This window comes from Protopterus annectens, chromosome 5.part0 (genome assembly GCF_019279795.1).
Source record: "Protopterus annectens isolate FY-2018-M chromosome 5.part0, PAN1.0, whole genome shotgun sequence".
Taxonomy (NCBI): domain Eukaryota; kingdom Metazoa; phylum Chordata; order Ceratodontiformes; family Protopteridae; genus Protopterus; species Protopterus annectens.
This window is the reverse complement of record NC_056735.1, coordinates 1449429583-1449453736: the sequence shown is the minus strand read 5'-3', so window position 1 is coordinate 1449453736 and position 24154 is coordinate 1449429583. Positions and strand designations below refer to the sequence as shown.

At 40.3% G+C, this 24154-nt stretch overlaps 1 protein-coding gene across 9 annotated transcripts in view; it reads right to left on the bottom strand.

The window, feature by feature from the left end:
* Positions 1 to 24154, bottom strand: part of LOC122801731 (homocysteine S-methyltransferase 1-like) — a 638040-nt gene that overhangs the window by 566288 nt on the left and 47598 nt on the right. For 6 of the 9 annotated variants that reach the window (XM_044071256.1, XM_044071255.1, XM_044071254.1 and 3 more), the window contains one exon: positions 3463 to 3530. The exons of the other annotated variants lie outside the window; for them this stretch is intronic. In XM_044071256.1, coding sequence (XP_043927191.1) covers positions 3463 to 3530 — 68 coding nt within the window. The remainder of the gene's footprint in view (positions 1 to 3462; positions 3531 to 24154) is intronic. 9 annotated transcript variants of the gene reach the window in all.

Here is a 24154-nt window from a genome sequence, read left to right as displayed (position 1 = left end):
GGACCTCTGAGAAGTACATGCCAAACAGTAGGGGTCCCAGGACAGATCCCTGGGAAACTCCACTAGTGATAGGTCTGCTAACGGAGTTGGAGGCACCTATTTTGACTTTGAGGGTCCTGTCAGTGAGCCAATTGGCCACCCACCTGATGAGACAAGGATTTACACCAAGTTGTGTTAGCTTTGTGATGATGCCTGAGTGGGGGATTGTGTCAAAGGCCTTGGCCAGGTCAAGGTAAGCTGTATGCACTGACTTTCCCTCATCAAGGGCCTTGGTGACGGTCTCAAAGAAGTCATCCAGGTTTAACAGGCAAGATCTGCCCTTGACGAATAAGAACTGGGTGGGGTCAAGTGCTTGGAGATTGCCTATGTCCTTGTTTATGAGATCCATAATAATAGGCTTCATGGCTTTACAGATCAGGCTTGTCAAGCTAATGGGGTGATAGTTTCCAGGGTCAGTAGTGGCACCACCGTTGTGGAAGGGGATGATAATGGCAGTTCTCCAATCTGCTGGAATGATGCCTGTACTTAGACTGTGGTTGAATAGGGTGCTCAATGGTGAAGCCAGTTCTTGCTGGAGATGGTGCAGAATACAGCCTGAGATACTATAAGGTCCCATAGAAGCGGTGTTCTTTGCCTTGGGTAGGGCCTTCAGCACTTGATCTATGGAGATGTGAGGTGCAGGACAAGTATTGGGGATGTTGAAAGGGCCTTGGGTGGGACAGCGTGGTGAAGCTTGCACTGAACCTATCTGCTAGCAGGAAGGCTAAGTCAACAGGATCGGTGTAAGTGATACTGTTAAGCACTAATTTGGAACAAATCTGGGCTTTGCCATGGAGGTTCCTGATGTAACTGAAAAAGGCTTTGTGGTTTCCCTTTGTTTCAGAGGCTAGTTTTGATTCATAATTGGCTTTGGAGACTTTCATTAGTGATCTAATTTGCTTGTTGAGACTAAGGAGGGAGTATTTCCAGTTTGGAATATGTTCCTTTTTACCCTTGGACAATAGTTTCTTCCTTTTGTCATACAGCCTTTTGATAGAGGATGTCCACCAAACAGATTTGTGTTTCCTTGAAGAGCAGGTTTTAGGTCTATTGGGTATGGCCGAGTCCATGCAGTTGTACAGGTGCTTGTATACTACATTGGCATACTGTTCAGCATAGTTGTCTGCATCTCTCTGAGGGGGCAGTGGTGTGAAGCTACAGTTACCCTCCCTTAGGAGGTTGTAGTCAGCTTCTGAGAAGCTTTTTAGCTTGATTACAGTTAGGGTTGGATGGGATAGAAACTTTGAATGAGACAGTGTGATGATCTGATCTCAACAGGTAAGAACATACTATGGGAGTTGTGCAGTGGTCACTCGTCCAGAATGTTATCTCCCCTTGGGGAGGATGAGACAAGCTGGTCTAGTGTGTTAGAATTGATGAAGTCAAGGAATCATTGAGTGAGTGCATTAGTGCAAGAATAGTTCACCCAGTCTATGGTGGGGTAGTTGAAGTCACCAAGGATCAGAATGTTAGGGGGTACCTTAATGGAGTCAAGTAGATCCAGGTAAGAGGAATGGGTATCCTGAGTCATGGATGGGGGGGGTCTATAGCTGGCTATAACTTGGATGGGTGTCTTGCCAACTATCAGCTGCACCTGGAGTAGTTCCAGTGCATCATGCTGGCAAACAAGTCTGGACTTGCCTGTACTTAAAAAGATAGGGACTCCACTGCCCTTACTCTTCCCAACCTCATTTTGGGGTTGGAATGTGTGGAATGGGGTATAGCTTGGTAAGGCAGGGCTGCTCTCGGCAGCCCTGAACCAAGTTTCCATGACCGCACAGACATCAGCATCTTCCAGTGCAAGGAGAGCCTCCAGTGAGTGTATTTTCAGGTTAAGGCTCATGGCGTTAAGCAGCATGACCTTCAATTTGCTTTTTGACATCTTTTATGTTGGAAGATTTGTCTTTGGGACATTGCCTAAAAAAGGCAGAATGGGGGAGGCGAGTGCCTTGGTCAGGATCTGGAAACCCAGTGGTGACAGGTGGAGGCCATCTCTGGCAAAGCATCAAGGCCTGTCGACCATGTCATCCCAGGCAGACAGATACTGGATCCCCTTTGGAATGACACCCTCTGATAATAAAAAGGGGGGCTCTATCCCCACAAGAATAGCCCTCCTTCCCTATCACTATCCATTCCTTGCTGGTGAAACTTTTTTTTCTCTGCCTCCTATACTGTCTTTTCCTACTCCCCTTTGCTCCCCATTTAAATGGCGAACAGGGTGGCCACTGTAGTATGCAGAGCCACAATGCTGTTCCTACTGACCAATGTGCTATGCTGTGCTCCCTTATATGTAGCATTATGGCACTGACCGTTGCTATGTTCCAAGGCACTAATACTGCTTTGGGTCTATAGGTATGGCTTTGTCATTATGTCATGTATGTCACCCATGCAAACTGTAGTGGTGCTGCTTTTCCAGAATGCCAGTATAGTGCTGCTACACATGTTTGTACTGGATGTATGAGTTGTTATATAGCTTTTCTTCTGCAGACCAGCCCCATCTCTTTTCTGTTACTTCTGTAATTAGTTTTTAGACATTTTGCACAGCATGCACCCTCTGAATTATCTTGACAGAGATGTACTGTGCTACTCTATAAATCCCAACTAGAATATGTAGACAGACAAGACAGACAGATAAGCAGACTCCCCTTTGTTCCCCATTTATATGACAAACAGGGTGGCCACTATAGCAAGCAGAGCCACAATGCTGTTCCTACTGACCAATGTGCTATGTTGTGCTCCCTTACATGTAGCATTATGGCACTGACTGTTGCTGTATTTCAAGGCACTCATACTGCTTTGGGTCTAAAGGTATGGCTTTGTCATTATGTCATGTATGTCACCCATGCAAACTGTAGTGGTGCTGCTTTTCCAGAATGCCAGTTTAGTGCTGCTACACATGTTTGGACTGGATGTTTGAGTTGTTATATAGCTTTTCTTCTGCAGACCAGCCCCATCCATTGCCTGTTACTTCTGTAATTAGTTTTTAGACATTTTGCACAGCATGCACCCTCTGAATTATCTTGACAGAGATGTGCTGTGCTATTCTATAAATCCCAACTAGAATATGTAGACAGACAGAAAGATAAATAAGCAGACAATCTGTGCATGGACACACAAAGAGAGCATCTAAGGCAATACCTCTCCCGAAAGACTGCCTCAAGATTAATATTAAACAATGCTTGTGCATCTTCACATACACATCATATATGCTAGGCAATATGATATGTTGTCTAGCTACCAAATGTGCTACCAATAAAAAAAATAAAATAAATTAGATACATAAAGAAAACTGTCTTCATTTATCTGCCCATTACACTACAAATGAAACTTTAGCTAGGCTGGCAAAGTCTTGTAAAAGAACTCCAAGAAATCTGGTTGTAAACATAGGACATGCTGATGCACGTAGATTTATCTGTACCATACCTTGAATGCACATCAATGATAGCTTGAGGATTGCTCTGAAGAATCCTAGCACTCCACAATGGGTCTCCCTTTAAATAAATAAATAAATAAATGAAAAGTTTTGTAACCATATTTCACAACTGAACCACCTGTTGCACGTTAAATCAAATGCTATACTGCTAGTAGGAAGCTTAAAGCAAGTCAAAAACAATTATTTCAGTCTTGTCATTTTCTGACAGCGTTCAAATATCAAGCACACTTGAACCCCCAGCAGTGCTATTCTGAAGACAGTACCACAATTTTAAAAGGTACTTAATCAATGTTTTCTACCTTAAAAGCGGGTTTTATACAGTTATTTCTCTGAAGTCTGGAAAAATGACCAAAATCCATAAAGTTTTCTGATGCCAGAAAAAAAAAGCTGCAAATAAGTAATTATTTTTGCTAAATCCAGAAAGGTTAAAAAAATCTGTCAATATTTCCTAATGCCTAGAACATGACATGCAACTCTCCCAGATCCCTAAAAGGACAGCAACATTCAGCCTGACTTGTGAAAAATTCAAAACACAGGAACTGGTTTCATACTGGCATTAATCATATCAGTTTTGCTAAGCTGACAAAGGATTACCTTATGAAATAAAGAAAATGAAAAGTACTCAATCAAAAATAAATAAATAAACAAAACAAATACATTAATAAATTAAAAGATGCGAGTACAATAAAGCATTTTAAGCCAGTCCATACCGCTTGTGATATATGCACTTTCATAGACACAAACATATATAGAGCAATGCTATACCACACATGCACAGAAACATACTCTCTGAAAATCTGCTGTTAGATAAATTAAATCCTTCATGCTGTAGATTAGAAAACAAGCTTTGTTACATTTGGCAAAGTTTAGAATCCTGAAAAAATAATCACTACACTAACGATATAAAATATTTTGATGTATCTACCATGTATATGTATAAGGCCTCCCTATATATTTTCTGTTATCAAGAATAACTATCCCATCTGACATCATTCAGCACAGGTCTGACTTACTTGATTAGTTAATAATGCTGTATTGCTGCAGCATACACCTCCACAGTCATCAAAGCTGGATTGTGGACAAATGGGGAACTATGCAAAGTAATGAATCAGACCCAGCCATGTTGTTACTCCACAATTACCATAAACACTCTTTTAATATGTCAGTGTACAAACTAGTTTCCTCTTTACTTTTACAATAATCACAGAGATTTTGTATTTAATTTAAAATGTCTGCATCAAATTTTACAGGAAAAACACTGACAGCTATTTTCTAAACAAAACACTTTCACATTGAAACTCACATTTAGTGAAAATGATTCTGGCAACCCATTAAACTACAACATACATAGTGGGATTCATCCTCAAATACTGTATATATGGCAAAGCACACCAGAAATGGCTGAATGCAGCTTGATTAAGATACAAAATCAAACAAATGTAAAATCAAAAACTGCAACCACGGAGAGGATGATATACAACTAAAATCAAATGTAAACTTTAATTGCAAATATAAAACTCATAAAAAAATCACACATAAAACTAGATAAAAAATATATGTATAAGAACTCTAAGATAAGCGCTTTCACCTTGATGCCTTCCTCAGATCTTCTAGAATATAACAGACACCTGCACTTAAATAATTGAGAAGTGCTCTGATATCTTAAAAAAACTGTGAGGTTAGGATCTCATCTTCTTAGTTTCTGCCACTTTAATGGGAAGCCTGCCTACATCACGAGAGAGTACCTCAGGGTTTAAGAGTTAAATGTATGCCAATTTACAGCAATATATATTGTGAGCTTTTGGGAAAGTGGCAAGAGATTAATCCAGAAACCAGTTTCCGCTCCATCGGACTCGAGTATTTTCAGCCTCTCGAAGAAGAGACTGCAGCTTTTATTGAACAAAAGCAAATGAAACTTGAAAATTCAGCTTTAACTGAAGCCTTCCTTCTCAGAATTGAAGGATTACAGCAGATACTGTCCATTTACGACAGCAAGTTACTAGGTATTAAAACTAAAAAGCTAGCTAGAGACTACAAAGTTTTTATGGATGATAATATTTTTGAATGGCTGAGATCTACTGACTCTGTACAGAAACAAAATGTGAGAAATGCTGACACTATTGCATCTGAGCAAGGACATGCCCACCACCATCATGGCAGCATTTCTGAAGCACTTACAATTAGGAGAAGTCATGAGAATGAGCGAACAAAAGAGGATACTTCCCATACTGATCTACCTAAAGAAAGCACAGTCATTCATAAGACCAATTTGAGCTCTAAAATTCACGAATTAGATATTAAAATACACATACTAATGTAAGTGACAATAATACAAGAGCTAGACCTAAAAATTCTAGTAAGAGCACTTTTTTTCTGGTGTTACTGGTCTTAATGAAAAAAGATTCAGCTTACAGAAGGGACTGTTCAATAAGAAGAAGCAGAAAGAGGAGGATCTTTTCGGCAGACAATAAAGCTCATGAATCCTTAATTATTAACGTACCCGGACATACTTTAAGTGAAGCCCAGAAACAACTACTTGATAAAGGTCTATCTTTTATACCAGCACTTCCTTCTAAGATGAGAGAGTCTGCGATGGATATTAAATGCTTTGGAAGAAATATCCTTCTTAAGAATACTCAATCAGTTAATTTATATTTTTGTACTGCTGCTATCCATCCTGATGTGTTTCTATGTAATAAAGCATATAAATTAACTATCCCACCTATTTGTCTTTAATGAGAAACAAGATGAGTGACATGGTGTCAGAATGGGATCCAGAAATCCCGATTCCAGACCGTGAAGGCACTCCGTTAAAGGTGGAAGAATATAGAGGGGTGGATCATCCTCACTACACGTTTAATTTGCAAAGAAAGGTCAGAAACGTATTTCAGGTATCAAAGCTTACTTAAATTATTTATTTGCAAAATATAAAACAAAGCACTCAGAACGCTCTAAACGAATTTCTTAGTAAATGAAATGTCTGAAACTGCGACATATTGAACTGGAATATACTCTATGCACCATTGTAATTATCATTCACTAACATCTTCACTGAAATCTATGCCATGCATTACTTCTTTATGTCAAAGATTGTATTTTTTTGTACTGTTGCTTCTGTTACCAGTTTCATGCATTGTAATTGTAGTGTATGATTTTTTTTTCTGTTTATGTGATTGTATTTTCTTTGTAAGTAACTTTGTGGAGCTTTTCTCCCCGGGCCTTCACTGAAAATGGGCTCATTTCAGGCCCAGTGGACTTTCTTGGTTAACAAATGCAATAAGCAAATACATATTGACAAAATATTTTAATAGCATGACTGTGCAGTGTTACAGTACAGCTGTTTTGCAAAATACATCCATTTCAAAGCATATTTCACAAATTTCAGAGAGCTTATTGTGCATTTGAATGTTATTACAAGTACTGGTTGTGTGTGCATGCTCATATATAATTACAAGGGTCATTTTTTCAGTGTATTTGGGCAAACTTTGTTGGCATGGCTGAAGGATTTTGTAGACCAGCTCCACTTGTCTTTGATAATAATATTGCAGAAAATTTGAGAGTGTCTGAGCAAGGCTATGATATTTTCATACAAGCTGTATTTTATGATAAAGATGACCGTACATAGGCATTTATTCTGCTTAATTTAGCTGGTTCAGAAGCCACAGAAAGAGAACTTTTATTTGTGTATGCATCTGCTGTATTTGCAGCAGAGGGGAAAACCATCATATAATGGTACCATCTGAATGCTTAAAATGTAAATTTAGAGAAATGTGCAACCCTTAAACTAATATTACAATATAAAGGCACTTATTTTACACAAGAGAACAAAAGCCTGGGGAAATGTTGCAGCATATATAACTGACTTGAGAAACAAGGCTAAAATGTGCAGATTTGGTGATTTAAGGGATGAGTTGATAAAGGACAGACTTGTGTGTGGTATTAAAGATGATGCTGTGAGAAAGCTTTTGCTTTGTGACAGTGATTTAACTTTGAATAAGGCCATTGAGATTAGTTAGATATATGAGCTAACAGGAAAAACACATAAATATGCTTACAAATGAGAAATGCATGCTTCTAGTATCTTCTAGTACTCATGCTGATAGTATGCAGCACGTGGTTAAAAGAAACATGCCCAAGCACATGGTGACTGGTGCACGTCCTGCAATAGTCAGTGAGAAACCCCGTAGCTTTCTAGCAAATTCCAGAGGGTGCACAGTCTCAGTGAAACACAAGAGTGAGTCAACAAACTCAAAGCATGTTCCCTCACTCACTTTCATAGTCAATTGTCGTAATTATGCTGCAAATCATGAACCCAAAAGAGAAAAGTGCTTAGCTTTTTGTCAGCAATGCCACAAATGCAATAAGTGGAATCATTTCAAAAGATCTTTCAAATCAAACAAGGGCCATTCTTTTATTAAAAGAAAACATACAAAGAGATAAGTTGATCAATTAAAAAGCTGTGACCCTAATTTTTATGTTGATGGTGTGTCTATGCTTAATGAAACATTCAGTGCAGTAGATTTATGGGCAAAGAATGAAGTATTTTGTACATTTTGGATAAATGGGAAACCCATAGAGCTCAAAGTTGGCACAGGCTCAAAGTGCAATGTTATGTCAGCGGAAACATTTGCTAGAGTATGTGCTAGTGAGAAGCTTGATTTGGCAAAGTGTGCAAAGCTTGTTGCTTATGGTGGTGAAGAAATTCAGACTGAAGGTTCAGTAGTGCTTTTATGTTACTCTTCTGGGATCAGCTATGACTTGCAATTTTACGTAATTAAAAGGCACATACTGTCATCATTAGGCCTCAGAGACAGCCTGAAAATGGAACTGCTTTCATTTAATAATGAAGTCCATCATGTTAGCTTCAAAGACCACTGTTCTAATTTTGCCCAGTCTATTTTATCTACCTGTGCTGATCTTTTTGAAGACAAACTAGGCAAATTCCCAGTTGTGTACTCCATTAAGTTAGACCCAGAAGTTAGCCCAGTTGTCAGACTAGCCCAGAAAGTTCCAGTAGCTATGCAGAACATAGTCAAAGCTAAGCTAGATAAAATGGTGCAGCAAGGTGTAATTTGTCCAGTTAAAAGAACCAAATGAATGGGTATCCTCCATGGTCGTTGCTCATAAGAAAAGCTCAGATGATGTCAGAATATGTATTGATCCATGAGATTTGAGCAAAGCACTGAAAAGACTTCATCATTGAATGCATACAGTCAAAGAAGTCACTGCTCTTATACCAAATGTCACTGTTTTTTCTGTCTTAGATGCGAAGAAGGGGTTGAAAAGGGAGCCCTGGACTGACAGCCAACTGCTGAATCCACCACTGAAATTATGGCTTGAGGCATGGAAGAAGAGGAACTAAGAAGTGAAGGGGACGAGAATGCTGAAAACAAACTGACTTTAGAAACCACTGAAGTTTTCTCATGTGGAGTTTGGCAAAAGGGGCATAGGAATGGTGAAGACCATAAAATCTAGAGCTCTCAGAAACTCCCTGGCTGTGACTGAGGCCAGAGAAGGGATTGAATGAAAGAAATGAGAGTTAAGGCCTTGGGATGAGGCAGGGATACCAGCAATGGAACAGTCTGGATCCTGCACCCAAGAAACACATGATCCTATGAAGGAGTCAGAACTTTTGGAAATTTATAGTGAACCCCAGGCTTTGCAAGGCAGAAATGGCAAAGTGAATGTGCTGCAGTAGAATCTCTCGAGAGGATACCTGAAAAAGGAGATTGTCTAAGTAGGGAAAGACCTGTATCCCCCTTAGCCTGCAAAAAGCAATCAAAGGAGCAAAGCATTTTGGTGAATACCCTTGGGGCCAAAGGCCAAAGCAGAGAATTGAAAATACCAGGAAGAAACCGAGAAACAGAAAAGCTTTCAGACAAGGGGATGAACAGGGATATGAAGATAAGCATCCTTGAGGTCCAAAGAGACTAGAAAAGCCTGAGGAAGCAACAAAGGGAACAAAGACTGAAGGGACAACATCCGAAATGAAGGGACCTTCAGAAAGGCGTTTAGGTAAGAGAGATCCAGAATGGGTCCCCAAGTGCTTTCTTTCCTGGGGACCAAGAGCATTCTGGAGTAAAACCCCTTCACCCTTTGAGAAACTGGCACTTCCTGAATAGTTCACAGAGTCGAAAGATCCTGAAGCACCTCAGGAAAAAATGCCAACTGTTCCAGTGTGGGCTGAGGAATAACCATGAAAGGGGAAAAAGATTTCCAGACCATGTAGTGCCCTAAGCAGATACTGGACAGAAATCAGGAATCCTGAGTAATCTGTAACCAAACTTGAAGGGATAGTGGAAGATGAAGAAAAAGAGGAATGTGGCTGTGAAGAGCAGGGTAGTGAGACAGCACCTGGTTTGTCAGGAGAAGGAGATGTCTGTGTCAAAGGAGTCTGGGTAGCTTTAGCAGGAGGAGTCCATTTCCCACCATTTTTTTACCCTTGGGAGGAGAGCAAAACTGCATACGAACAAGGAAAAGCTTATTAGGGTAATTCCTTTGAAATGTATGTGCAGGAAAGACAAAATCGTATTTCAGTTCCTGTAAAGCCTTGCCCTTATCGTGTTGAGACTTAAACAAATCAGCAGCAGGTGCACCAAATAAGTGTTTGTTATCCAGAGGAGCATCCATCAGCATAGCCTTAATATCATCAGGCAAAGGCTGATGCCAAAGCCAGGAATACCCCTTCATCACAGAACCAAATCCAGCAACTCTAAAAGAAGCATCTGCTGCATCATAACTGCACTTAATAGAATGGCGAGCCACCTGAGAAGAAGTCTTTCCCTCAGAATCAGGAAGGTCAGAAATAACCTGACAAAGAAAAGCCAAAATATATCTTGATATATGGGTCTGATAATTGACAGCCCTAAAAGCACTGGTAGCCGAGGTATAAACCTTCTTACCCAGCCTTTCCATAGTTCTGCTGTCTTTATCGAAAGAAGTAACGTCATAAAAGGTAGTAACCGAGATGGACTGTCAGATGCCACAGACACCACAAAGGGGTCAGCAGGACATTTATAGAGAAATTTGCAATCATAAGGCACCCTATAAAAACCTATCAGTTTTTTTGGAGGGGCAGGGGGCTGGAAGTCTGGAGCCTGAGACACATTACAAAAGGCATCCAAGAAGGCAGCCAAAATAGGAGGAAAGGGAGAAGGTCTAGGAGAGTCCATTTGTAAAAGCTTGTAATACCTTTTCCGAACCCCTGGGCACAATCCCATTTAAAAATTCCATCATTCTGGAAATTGTGTCCCCAAAGGAAATATCTTCAAAAGAAGTGTCGGGACTAGTGGACTCCTGTTCTTCAGAACCATAGTCTAAGGGAGAAGGACTCTTGGAAGAATAAGCAAGAGATTTCTCATCTGAATCCCCTCCTCCTCAGAGGAATCCTGTTCCATAGGCATTTTTAAGGGGAACACAGGACAAAGGTGGACAAGGGGCAGAAACCCCTTGAGGAGGCTTCAAAGCCATAAGAGCATTAAACAAACCTTGAATGAAATTCTGCCATTCACTCTGAAGGTCCTTAGGAGCAGGAGAAACATGTTTTGTTTTTTGTTTCTTGTTTCTTTTTCAAAGGGATATCCGCCTTGAAAACCTTAGAAGGCAACTCTACCACCAAACAAACTGATAAAACTATGAAGAACAGAGCACTGTGAGCTACTCAGATGCCCCTACAAACCTCTATTACAAACTCTTATTTATGAGATAAGTGCTTTTGTCTTAAGATAAAAAGACTTCACCAGGTAGTACAAAATTTAAAAGTTCCTCCTTAAATACAACCATTAAGTCACATAACTGACCAGCTTCAATGTCAGATTAAAAAATGTCAAAGATTTAAACAGCCATTCTGCCTTTGCAGCATGAAATACTTCACATTACTTAAGAGATATAAGAATTCCTTAAAAATATCTATAAAAATTCAAATAGTGCTTAAAAATGCATTGTCCTTATGTTTCATTCAACAAACTAAAGCATGGTTTATCATGAGCAATCTTTTATCTTTAATAAACACGCTACTGAAGTATGTTCATTCGGTTCTGGCCAGCTTACTGCATTTAAGTACAGTTGCCAGTAAAGTTCTGTTTTTTTCTAGCTGTAGTGGCCAGGGCCCCCTCTTATATTACAACACACTTTTTCCAATATTGTGAATGTAAACTCATGCTCCAGATTTTCTTGTATCTGTTTAAACACAGCTTTTGTTTTCTTTTTCTTTTTAATTTCATATGGATGTTCATAAATCCTATCTTTCAGTTTACGCTTAGTCTTTCCTGTATAGAATCCGGGGCATGTTTGGCATACTGCTGCATACACAACACCTGTGCTGTCACAATTAAATTTCCCTTGTACGTTAAACGTTTGTGCATTAATAACAAAACTTTCACCTGTTTTTTATAAATTTCCAATAATTACAATGCCCACATTTATTCATCCTTGGGTTCCTACTGGGTATGTTTGCTTTCTCAAAGATGTTTTTCATACTAGTACCTTTCCTATGTACCATCAGTGGTTTGTCCCCCATTTTTTTCTTTCCTAAAATATATTCCTTTATTATATTCCAGTTTTTGTTTAGTATCCATCTTATAATCTCATTGTCCATGGTGAAAGTAGCGATAAAAGTGTTTCTATACATATGACGTCTATGATACCGATCCATCATAGCGGTCTCCTCATGTTTTTTATTCTTTAAGATAGGTGCAAAATGGTTATTATCCCTTTTGTTAATAACCTCAAGCATTAATCATCATAGCGTCAAAAAACTCCTAAAGGAATACCTTACTCAACAATGGTTATGCTCCTGTTATACTCCTGGATAGTTTCTCATGCCTTCAATCAAATGTTTTCTATTCTGCTATCTTCTTGTCTTACTTCTACCAAACGAAAATACCACAATGCTTTTTAGTTATATATCTAATGAGTTTCATATTACTGTCTGTAGTAAGGCTTAGGAAATGTAATGTTTTCTGTTTTACATTCCCCTTTTTGTAAATTGTGATTATTGCCACCTGTAAAACTTTTTGTATATTGTTTATAAATATTTTAAAAATGTTTGTAATCCTTTTGTACTATTGTTGTGGAGCTTTTCGCCCCAGGTCTCTGCTGAAAACAGGCTACTTGACCAGCCGGACTCTACCCAGTTAATAAATGTAAAATAAATAAATAAATAAGTTGTTCAACATTGTTTCTAGGGACCCTCTCTTACTAAACATTTCCTTCGGTATAGGACATTAATCCATGAAGTGTGATTCCAGTATAGTCATACGAGCTGAATGTACAAATTGACTCTCTGCTGCAGCTCTTTTTTGTGTCATAGGAAGAACACTAGTGAAATGTTAGAATAAGTTGGCTTTCTGAAAATTCATGAGATGTTCCTCCAGTTTGGTTTGTCTTTCTCCAGCCATATATCTAAGTAAGCTATTTTATCATCCCCTATTTCACGTGCAAACTTGAGGAGGTCAGTACTCTGATTAATGTATTCCAGAAACAGTATTATTTTTTTCTCTGCTGTCTCACTAAACCAAAAAGATATCAATCAGGTACTTTATATAAAATTGCAAGAGTCCATGTGATCATTAACAAAAATTATGTTCCCACTAGATCATTAGTATATTAGCAAACAGTGAAACAATGTTGAACAACTTAATGTTTGAGGCTATTAAAAAAAGGGATAATAACCATTTTGCCCCTATCTTAAATAGCACAACCTATGAGGAGACTAGTATGATGGATCGGCATGTAACTCATAGACATCATATGTATAGAAACATTTTTATCACTACTTTCACCATAGACAGTGGAATTATAAGGTGGATACTAAACAAAACTGGAATACAATAAAGGAAGATATTTTGGTGAAAGAAAAAAATGGGGGACAAACCACTAATAGTATATAGGAAAGGTACTAGTATGAAAAAAATCTTTGAGAAAAAGAAAGCAAACATACCCAGTAGGAACCCAACGATGAATAAATGTGGGCATTGTAATTATTGGAAATTTATAAAAACAGGTGAAAGTTTTGTTATTAATGCACAAACGTTTAATGTACAAGAGAAATTTAACTGTGACACAGGTGTTGTGTATGCAGCAGTATGCCAAACATGCCCCGGATTCTATACAGGAAAGACTAAGCATAAACTGAAAGATAGGATTTATGAACATCCATATGAAATTAAAAAGAAAAAGAAAACAAAAGCGCTGTTTTAAATAGATTCAAGAAAATTTGGGGCATGAGTTTACATTCACAATATTGGAAAAAGTTTGTTGTAATATAAGAAGGGGCCCTGACTTTTACAGCTGGAAAAAAGGGAACTGTACTGGCAACTATACTTAAATGCAAAAAATTCATAAGGAAATACAGCATATTTACATACATATGCAAAATTGATGCATAGAATATGAAAAATATATTTTACAGATGTTCATTTAGACTTGCAGAAAAAATACCACCGGGCCTAATTATCCAACCTTTTTCTTTTCTAGTAAGTATCTCATGCCATTTGGTTTTAATAAACTTATATCTACTTATTTCATCAATAATAGTGAAACAGAAACAAGCAGTACTATGGGTACTATTGCTTTATGGGATCCGAAAATAACAGAAATATGTGTACACAAAAGCTTACATCCCAATAAGAAGAGTCACAAAGGCTGCCCGATATTAGAAATACATCGAGTAATATATCCACAAAGTGAAAAAGCTCAGTAATGCAAAACACATAAGCTGCATATAAATATAAATGAAATGCGATGTCCACGATATATATAAAGCCCAAATAAATTATTGATGGAACAGTGTGGCCCATAACTCAATATAAAAAACAAAATGGCTTCCCAATTAGAAAAAGGCCTTTACCAATAACAATGTCCTTATAGTCCTGGTCCTCCATACGATGAAATATACAAGTAGCAGAAAAATACTGTTCTTGAATCTTCAATGTACCCACACTCAGCACCCAACTGTTCAAACACTAGTTATCGGATCCAAAATGTCTGTAATAATCATATAATCCTTATGCCACGATATAAAGCACCATGTCCCATTAGAAACATTCCAAAATCTCAGTACATGCGTATTCGACGCATTTATTCCCATACTCACTTATGTTCTATTAAGAATCAGGTTGACCAAATGCCGAGACATGAGTTGTTGACGTATAACCAACCAAAGCCTGGTGTTTTCAGAAAGATTAGGTTTACAACTACTTTTGGTAGGAATACCCTACGTTTAATTGCCTTTGTACAGTGACAACGGGAATTTTACTAGCAGATGAATATCTTGAACAAATTTTGGGTGATAGGTGTGCATTTTCCTTCCAGAGAGGGATCACTTTGGGAGGTCATTTTAGTTTTTACAAACTGATCTCTTTACCCAATACCAAATCCCAACGTACTCTGGATGGTACTACCCCAATGGGGTGTATCCCTTGTGGTCACTGCAGTTTTTGCAAACTTGTAGTTAAAACCAAGGAGTTTAGCAGCAAAAATACACCAAAGGTCTATCAAATTAAAGTGTTGCCCAGCTGTAGCAGTGATTGGGTGGTGTATTTGGCCTCTTGTAATTGCTCTGCGTTTTATATTGGACAGACGTCCAGACCAATGAAGTTATGTATATCAGAACACCTCAGTAATATGAGAAATAGAGTTATTACTAATGCTGTATATAAACATTCCCTTGTACATAGTACTGCTTGTTTCCATTTCACAATTATTGATAAAGTAAGTGGATATAAGTTTATTAAGACAAAATGGCATGAGATACTAACTAGAAAAGAAAAAGGTTGGATAATTAGGCTTGGTGGACTTTTTCCTCCAGGTCTAAATGAACATCTGTAAAATATATTTTTCATATTCTATGCATCAGTTTTGCATATGTATGTAAATATGCCGTTTTTCCTTATGAATTTTTCACATTTCATGCATCAAGTTTGCTTTTGTATGTACATTATTTTTATTTTATTATTGATGAAGTAAGTAGACATAAATTTATTTAAACTAAATGACATGAGATACTAACAAGAAATAGGTTGGATAATTAGGCTTGGTGATTTTTTTCTCCAGGCTTAAATGAATATTTGTAGAATATGTTTTTTCATGTTCTATGCATCAACTTTGCATATATGTATATATATATATATATATATATATATATATATATATATATATATATATATATGTATGCTATTTTCCATATGTACTTTTCATATTTCATGCATCAATTTTGCTTTTGCATATATATTTGTTGTGACATGTTTAGTTAATATTGGTGGTGCGCATTTTTGTTTTAAATTTGTTCTATACTGATTTAATTAATTATTTATGATTTGTCATCTATTGGCCATTTGGTGGTGCTCTAATGACTTAAAAGAGGGTTGAATTTTCATTCACTTGTTCTTTGACATTGAAAAAGTCTCTTGGGGCCGAAACCGGTCTGTCTGTCATTAAGAGATTTTTTTCCCCATTTGGTGCTGGCCGTTTTTTGATCGAGTCAGTTTGCTTGTTTGGGCCTCTGCACCTGCTGCCTGGGCGAAGGCTTTCAGTTTGTTTCTTGAGTTGGTCAGCATAGGGCAATAGTTTGAGGCCAGAGATCCTCTTGGTGAGGTACTTTTGGGGCCTCTCAAGTTGTTGTAGGTGTCTTGTGAGGTACATCCCAAACGGGGCATTGTATTCAATGAGGGGTCTAATAAGTGATGAGTAGGGGGGAACGATGACTTCTTTATTTCTAGATGCAAACTCTTTTGTGATTAAGTGGGCCATGTGGAAAGATTTTTCAGACCACTCTGGCAATGTGGTTATTGAATGAGAGGTTACTATCCACTTGGCTCCCAAGTTCTCATCACACTTTCTGTGTTAAGTGAACTTCTCCCATTTGGTAATTCATGGGTACCTTGTTTTTGCCAAAGGGGATAACAATGCATTTTTTGGCATTTAGTTTGAGGCCATGATTTTGACATCAGGTGTCCGTTTCAGTGAGGCCCTTTTGCAGGATTGTCTATGTCGGCAGGGGAATCGATAATGGCACCCAGTTTGCAGTAATCTGCGAACTTGGTTAGCCATAGACCGTCGGTGTTCGCTTGCACTTCAGAAAAGTATATACTGAACAGCAGGGGTCCCAAGACTGAACCCTGGGGTACTCCACTTGTCACTGGTTTGGAGTCGGATCTGGAGTCAGCAACTCTTACTGTGTGGGTTCTGTCCATGAGCCATGACATAATGGTTTATGTTAAGGTTGGTGAGTTTATCAATGATTCCTGAATGAGGAATAGTGTCAAAGGCTTTAGCGAGGTCCAGGTAGGCTGTGTGGACCACCTTGCCCTCATCTATGGCCTTAGTAACTGTTTCAAAGAAGTCTACCAGGTTTAGGGGACATGACCTACCATTTACAAATCCGAATTGGGTAGCATCCAGAGTTTGGAGGTTACCTATATCTTTGTTTATGAGTTCCATGATGATACGTTCCATGGCCTTGCAGACCAGGCTCGTCAGGCTAATAGGTCTATAGTTCCCGGGATCTGTGGTGGTTCCTCCTTTGTGGAGTGGGATAATAATTGCTGTGCGCCATTCTGTGGGTACATAGCCTGAGGTGAGGCTGTGGCTGAACATGGATTTTAGGTGGGGTGCTAGTTCATTTTGAAGTTTCTGTAAGATGCAGCCTGGGATGTTGTCCAGTCCCATGGATGCTGTGTTTTTGGCTTTAGAGAGTGCCATTTTTACCTGTGTGTTTGTGATTTCTGGGGCTTTACAACCATCTGGTATAGTTACAGGCCCTTTGGGGGTGAGGGGGGAGTAAAGTTTGCAATGAACCTACCTGCCAATATGTTGGCAATATCAGTTGGCTCTGTATATTTTGTGCTGTTCTGTTGTAGCTCGGTGCAGATCTGGGTGTTGCCATGGAGATTCTTGACATAGCTAAAGAATGCCTTGTGGTTGTCTTTGGAATCCGTGGCAATTTTTCTTTCGAAGTTAGCTTTGGAGGATTTTATGAGAGACCTTAGTTTCTTACTGAGGCTTGTCAGTGAGTTCCTCCATACCTGGGTTTTTACTCTCTTTTGCAAAAGTTTCTTCCTTCTGTTGTAAAGTTTGTTAATGGCAGGGGACCACCAGATCGGCTTCCTTTTTTTGGAGGATAGCATCTTGGTTTTATTGGGGATAGCACGATCCATGCACTCATGCAGGTGCTTGTAGAGTGCATCTCCGTAGGATTCCACAGTCATGACTGTATTGACTGTGTTATCCATCTGCAGGGACGCCGCAAAGTTAGTCAACTCATTCTTGAGGAGCGTGAAGTTTGCTTCAGAAAAGGTTTTTACAATGGTTTCCTTGTGTGGGGGTGGGGTCGGGATGTGGATATCTATGGTGATTAGTTTATGGTCTGATCTGACAAGCAAAGAGTTGATCTCGGGCACTGAGCACCAGTCACCCATGTTGATAATGACCAGATCCAGAATATTGTTACCCATGGTGGGGGTGTTGACAAGTTGATCCAGGGCGTTAGAATTTATGAACTCCAGGAATCGTTGAGCAAGGGGGTTATTACAAGAGTAGTTTTCCCAGTTTATGTTGGGATAGTTGAAATCGCCCATTATTATGGTATTTGGTTGGACTGTCATTTTTTCCAATGTCCCCATGAACGAGGAGTGAGCATCCTGGGTCATGGTGGGGGATCTATAACAAGCTACAATTTGGAATGCATTTTTGCCCTAGGTTAGCTGCACTTGGATGATTTCAGAGGCATCATACTTTGCAACTAGCCTGGAGGTGTGGATGTCCTTGATGAATATGGACACAACTCTGCCCTTCGTGTTTTGCTCCAGGTTTTGTGGCCGAAACATGTGGTATGAATTATAGCCTGGTAGTTCTGGGGTGCACTCGGGAGCCTTGAACCAGGTCTCAGTCACTGCACAGATATCGATATTCTCCATTTTGAGGAGTGCCTCGAGTGAGTGCATTTTGAGGTTTAGTCTCTTAGCGTTGAGTAACATTGCCCTCAGTTTTTTGTTTACTGTAGTTCTTATGGTGGCAGGTTTGTTTTTTGAGTCTTGCCTAAAAAAGGCACTACAGGGGTGGCAAGAGCCTTGGCCAATATTCTGAATCCCAGTTGTGACAGGTGCAGGCCATCTTTGACAAAGCATCGTGGCCTGTCAAGCATGTCATCCCAAGCAGACAGATACTGGATCCCCTTTGAATGACACCAGAAGCTTAGTCAACTGTTGAAGTTGATAATCTTATCCTTGTACTGTGGTATCATTTTTGGTGAAGGCAGGATGTTACTCAGGGCTAGGGTCATACCTGCCTTGGCTCCAAGATCGAAGAGCTCTTCCATGTCTCTTTTCATGTAGTCCAGGGAGGTACGTCTCAGGTCATTTACACCAACATGGACTATGACAGAGTCATATTTGTACTTGCCTTGTAGTGACCTGAGTGATTCTGACACCCGACAAGCAGCTGACAGTAACCTTCTCTTTGTCTAGTCTAGTGAGTGGGACTTTGGTGTGCCTGACTATAGTCTCACCTATCACTAGTGTGTTGGGTATGTTGTCTTACCTTATGGGCCGTGGTTGTGTGGCATACTGAGTTTGTGGGCTTTGTGCTGTTTGGGGTGTGTTGGTGGGAGGAGGTTGCTTGTGTGTCTGCTTTGGAGGTCTCTGTTGCTTAGGCAGATTTAGATTTTTAATCAGAGCCTCCGTATATGTCTTGGTGTTATTATGTGTGGGTTTTGGAGGTGTTGGCTTAGTTGGTCTATGTGTAGGGAGCTGGGTGTTGTGAGTGGTTACTTTCTCCTCTGGACTGAATGTTCAATCTTGGTTGGAGAGAGCTTTGTCTCTAGCTTGGCTGTATAAGTGCATCTCTCACATGTGTTAGTGTTTGGTGGTAGGAGGAGAGGGTTGTCTGTGTACATGAGGCAATTGTAGCACTGCCTCAAGATGCCCAGGCTCATCAGATAGGCTGGAGAGTACAAGAGCTGTCTCATGGACATGCCTGAATAAGTAGGGAAGTAAGAAGACTCTTTCCTTCTTGGCAGATGTGGAGGTGGAGTACTGGGGGTTTATCTAGTACCGCAGTAGGTTTAGAACAAGTGCTGGGCTGAAAGGTGTGGGTTTGAGTGCTGAAAGACTAAGACGTTCTAAGGGAAAAACTGAAGAGCAGACTTTGTGGAGCCGGGGATGGTTTACCCCAGTTAACTGGTGCTGCGCAAAACCGGGCAAAAGTGAGTTTTTGTAGCAGGAAGATAAAAGGAATAGAAATTATCCCAAAATGGCCAATAAACTACAAATTCTGAGCTGAAAACCACTCCTCCAGGGACAGATAGGCTGCTCAAAGCTCCCCACTCTCACCAGTGAACAGAGAAACTTCCTTCTATCCAAGTAAGGTCTGGGCCAACACAGGAGCTACATAACAGTCCTGGATTCAACAAACTTTGAAAACTGGACTATACTAGCTTCAGAAAGGCGGGAAACAAGTATAGGATAGCTTTTTTTTTTTTTTTATATATAGAGTTTAAGGCAGTTAAGGCAAATTAATCACTTTAAAACACAGAAAAACGGCTATCACACTTGAGTGTGTAGCCTACAACAGTTAAAACAGTTTAAATGCTCTAAAAATAAGTTTAAAATGTAAAACAGTAAAGAAGTACAATTAAACAGTTGTAAAAGGCTTTTTTGTATCAAATAATCACTAGAAACCAAGCATTTAGACATAATTAGCAATTTCTAATAAGAAACAAGCCAAAAAAGTACTTAAATCAAACTAAAGACTCTCTTTTCTCCTTCTGCTGCTATAGGACTTTGCAGATCACCTGGGCAGGTTCTTGCTGAGCTGATACAAGTGCAAAAAACATGCAAAAGCGAGTTTTTATAGCAGAAAGATAAAAGGGAAAGAATTTAGCCCAAAATGGCCAATAAGCTACAAATTCTGTGCTGAAAACCACTCCTCCAGGGACAGATAGGCTGCTCAAAGCTCCCCACTCTTCACTGGTGAACAGAGAAACTTCCTTCTGTCCAAGTAAGGTCTGGGCCAACACAGGAACTACAAAACAGTCCTGAATTCAGCAGACTCAGAAAACTGGACTATACTAGCTTCAGAAAGGTGGGAAACAAGTGTAGGATAGCTTATTATTATAGCAATATATGAGTACGTAAAGAAAGATAACCATAACTTTCGATGTATGTAGTCCATCTCGCCTCACATTCTTACCCTTGGGTTCAGAGCCGAACCTCGGGTCCGACTCGGCCATACTCTAGCTCAAAGTCTTCAATTGGCTCGTGGCCAAGAGGTATCCCCCATGCTGCAACGTGCCTATCCCCAGATCTCGTTTGCTGCAAGATCACATACAGACACACCAACACGCTGAGAGGAAGAACCAACCCAACTAATCAAAAAGGAGTGCTGAAAACAGAGTCTAAACCTCTAGGTCCTCCAGGAGGGGGTAGGTTAGTAAGAATGTGAGGCGAGATGGACTACATACATCGAACGTTATGGTGAGTACATAACTTCTTGATGTTAAGTAGTCCAATCTCGCCTACATTCTTACCCTTGGGACAGCATCCCTAGCACCTAAACCTTGGGTGGCTCACTGGAAAATACTCCTGAGGACTGTGGAACCAAAGAAAGATCTGCCTCTAGATATCAGATCCAATTTGTAGTGACCAATAAAGGTGTGAGGCGATGCCCATGTGGCTGCAGCACAAATATTATCCATAGACATCCTAGCCTGAAAAGCAGTAGAGGTAGACACCGATCGTGTAGAATGAGCCTTCACTTTAAAGGGTAATTCTCCTTGCCATTTGAAGTATAAATGAAGGAACTGCAACTAGAAATCCATCTGGACAGAGTTACTTTAGAAAATGGAGCCTCAAGTCTATTATCTGAGAATGAGACAAAGAGTTGATCTGATTTCCAAATATCTTTAGTTCTATGTAAATAGAAATGCAATTGTCTGTGAACATCTAGCTGATGAAACTTAAATTCTGCCCTGTTAGAGAATTCAGGGAAAAATACAGGCAGCTCAATGGACTGGTTGAGGTTGACAACCGAAGCAATCTTAGGCATAAAGGAAGGATTAGGTCTTAGAGAAACCCTATCCTTGTGAAATACCAAGTAAGGGGGCCAAACCGATAAAGCGTGGAGTTCAGAGACCTGCCTAGCTGAAGTGATGGCTATCAAAAAGATCGTCTTCCAAGACAAAAATTGAATGTCATAAGTTGCTGCGGTCTCAAAAGGAGATGAGGTAAGCCACTGTAACACAAAATTGAGGTCCCATGGCATTACAGGATCAAAGACTGGAGGTCAAAGCAGCATAGTCCCTTTCAGAAAAGCCCTACAAAGTCTGTGCACCATTAGATTGGGTTCATTAGCAACATGAAAAGTAGAAATGGCTGCCAACTGCACTCTGATAGTTGCCGCAGCTGATCCCTGGATGAACAGTTGAGAAAGAAATTCTAAAACTGATGAAATAGGAGCTGTACAGGGATCACTCTGCCTTTCATGAGCCCAAATGAAGAATCTCTTCCACTTACTGGAATAAATCTTCCTAGTAGAAGGCTTGTGGGAAGAAGACAGAATATGAACCACCTCCCGGGAAAAATCATGAAGCCTGACTAGGACAGAATTGTAGCAGCCATGCTGTTAACTTGAGGGTCTGAATGGAAGGATGGAACTGCCCTGACATACGAGTCAACAGATCTGGCTCTGGGTCCAGAATCCACGGATTGTCCATTAGATAAGGGTGGAGAAAAGGAAACCAAATCTGAGGAGGCCAGTGTGGTGCAATCTGTATCATCTTGCTTCCCAATGATTGTGCTTTCTGAATAACCTTCGTTATCAGGGGGACTGGCGGGAAGGCATAGAGAAGACCAGTGGGCCAATCGTGAACTAGAGCGTCCCTGGGTGCCTCCCCCTTCGGGGGGATAAGGGTGAAGTAGCTTCTGCATTTGGCATTGAGGGGGCTGGCAAATAGATCGCAGCAAGGCTGACCCCATCTGCGGAAAATCTGCTCCGCCACTTGTTCATTCAGGGACCACTCGTGAGGCATCAGAATAGCTCTGCTCAGCCTGTCGGCAATCATGAAAATCACGAAAAACCAAAAACTTCCAAACCAAAAAGCACAGCACAATGGGGCTGGAACCACGGAAATAATCCACCCACGATGAAAATTTCAAGCTTTTAATATTCGTTGTAGTAAAACATACCAGTACAATCCACAATACGTAAGCGCTTTCGTTTGGCCTCTGCCAAACTTTTTCAAACAGTTACCAAACAGTTTTTTCATTCTATATGTAAAAAAAAAAAAAAAAAAAAAAACAGCGTGTCAATTAATCAATTGGGTTACGTTCCTTTTGAATACCTTCTTTTTTAAAGCTATATGTTAAACTATTTTGTATTAAACAATAAATTAGTTTAATACTGTGAACGCAAAAGTGCTTTTCATGTTGGACTTCCCCGGTATGTGCGTTGCCACTAGAAAGTGTCGGGAAGATACTGCCCACTGTCACACTCGAAGTGCCTCTCTGCAAAGGGGATACGACCTGGTTCCTCCCAGTTTGTTCAGATACCTGATCTGTAGCAGTAGATGTCTGGTGGTGGCAGACAGGAGCCAGTCATCCACATACGGAAATACTTGGAATCCCTGACGTCTCAAGTTAGCCGTTGCCACTGCCATGCATTTGATGAACACCCTGGGGGCTGTGGTGTGACCAAAGGGCAGGGCGCAAAACTAAAAATGACTGGCTCCTAGCCAGAAGCGTAAGTGACTTCTGGATGCCCTGTCCATCTTGATATGGTAGTAAGCATCCTTGAAGTCAATGGAGCACATCCACACATCTTTCCCTAATCATGGAAGAACTGACTGTAATGTGACCATATGGAACTTGGACTTCTCTACATGAAGGTTCAAATGGCTAAGATCCAAGATGGGTCTCAGGTCCCCTGTTCTTTTCGGCACCAAAAAGAATCTGGAGTAAGTTCCTAATCCTACTTGGGCTGAGGGGACAGGCTGGATGGCTCCCTTTGACAGCAACTTTTGTACTTCTAAAGTTGCGGAATCCCTTTGACTGGGTGGAACATCTGGGATTCTTTTGTTTGGAGGGGGATAAGAAAGAAGGGGAATATGATAACCTCTGGAAATTATCTCTAATATCCACTTGTCTTGGGTGATGTCTCGCCAGACTTCTGGGTATAGAGAAATGTGACCCCCGACTGGCTCCAGAGATGCACAGTCGGGCCTCCCCTCAGGAGCGCTGGTAGGGAGAACCACGAAAGGAATTGCGGTCCCCCTGGTTACGCGGGCCTCCTCTGCCTCTAGGGTGGTGTCTACCTGAATTTCCACCCCTTCCTCTGCCTCTGGAGAGGGAATAACTCTATGTGCCATGAAAAAACCTCTGCGACTTTCTGAACCACATTTTTCCACCCTTCTGGCCCTTGGGGTAAGGTCTAGAAGGCATGGAAAAACAGACTCCCACGGCAGACAGGATTTTTCCTTCCTGCTTGCACCTAGTGAGAGTGTCCTTCACCTTGGTTCCAAATAAGGGGGCATTGGTGAACGTAGAATTGAAAGCCGCTGCGAAGTTGCACAGGCACATCCAGGAGTGTCTCCTAAGAGAGACCCTGGAACCCGCAGCCCTGCTCGCTCCGTTGACTGTGTAAAAAATCAGCCTCATGGAGGAATTGGTAATAGAATTTAGGGTAGACATC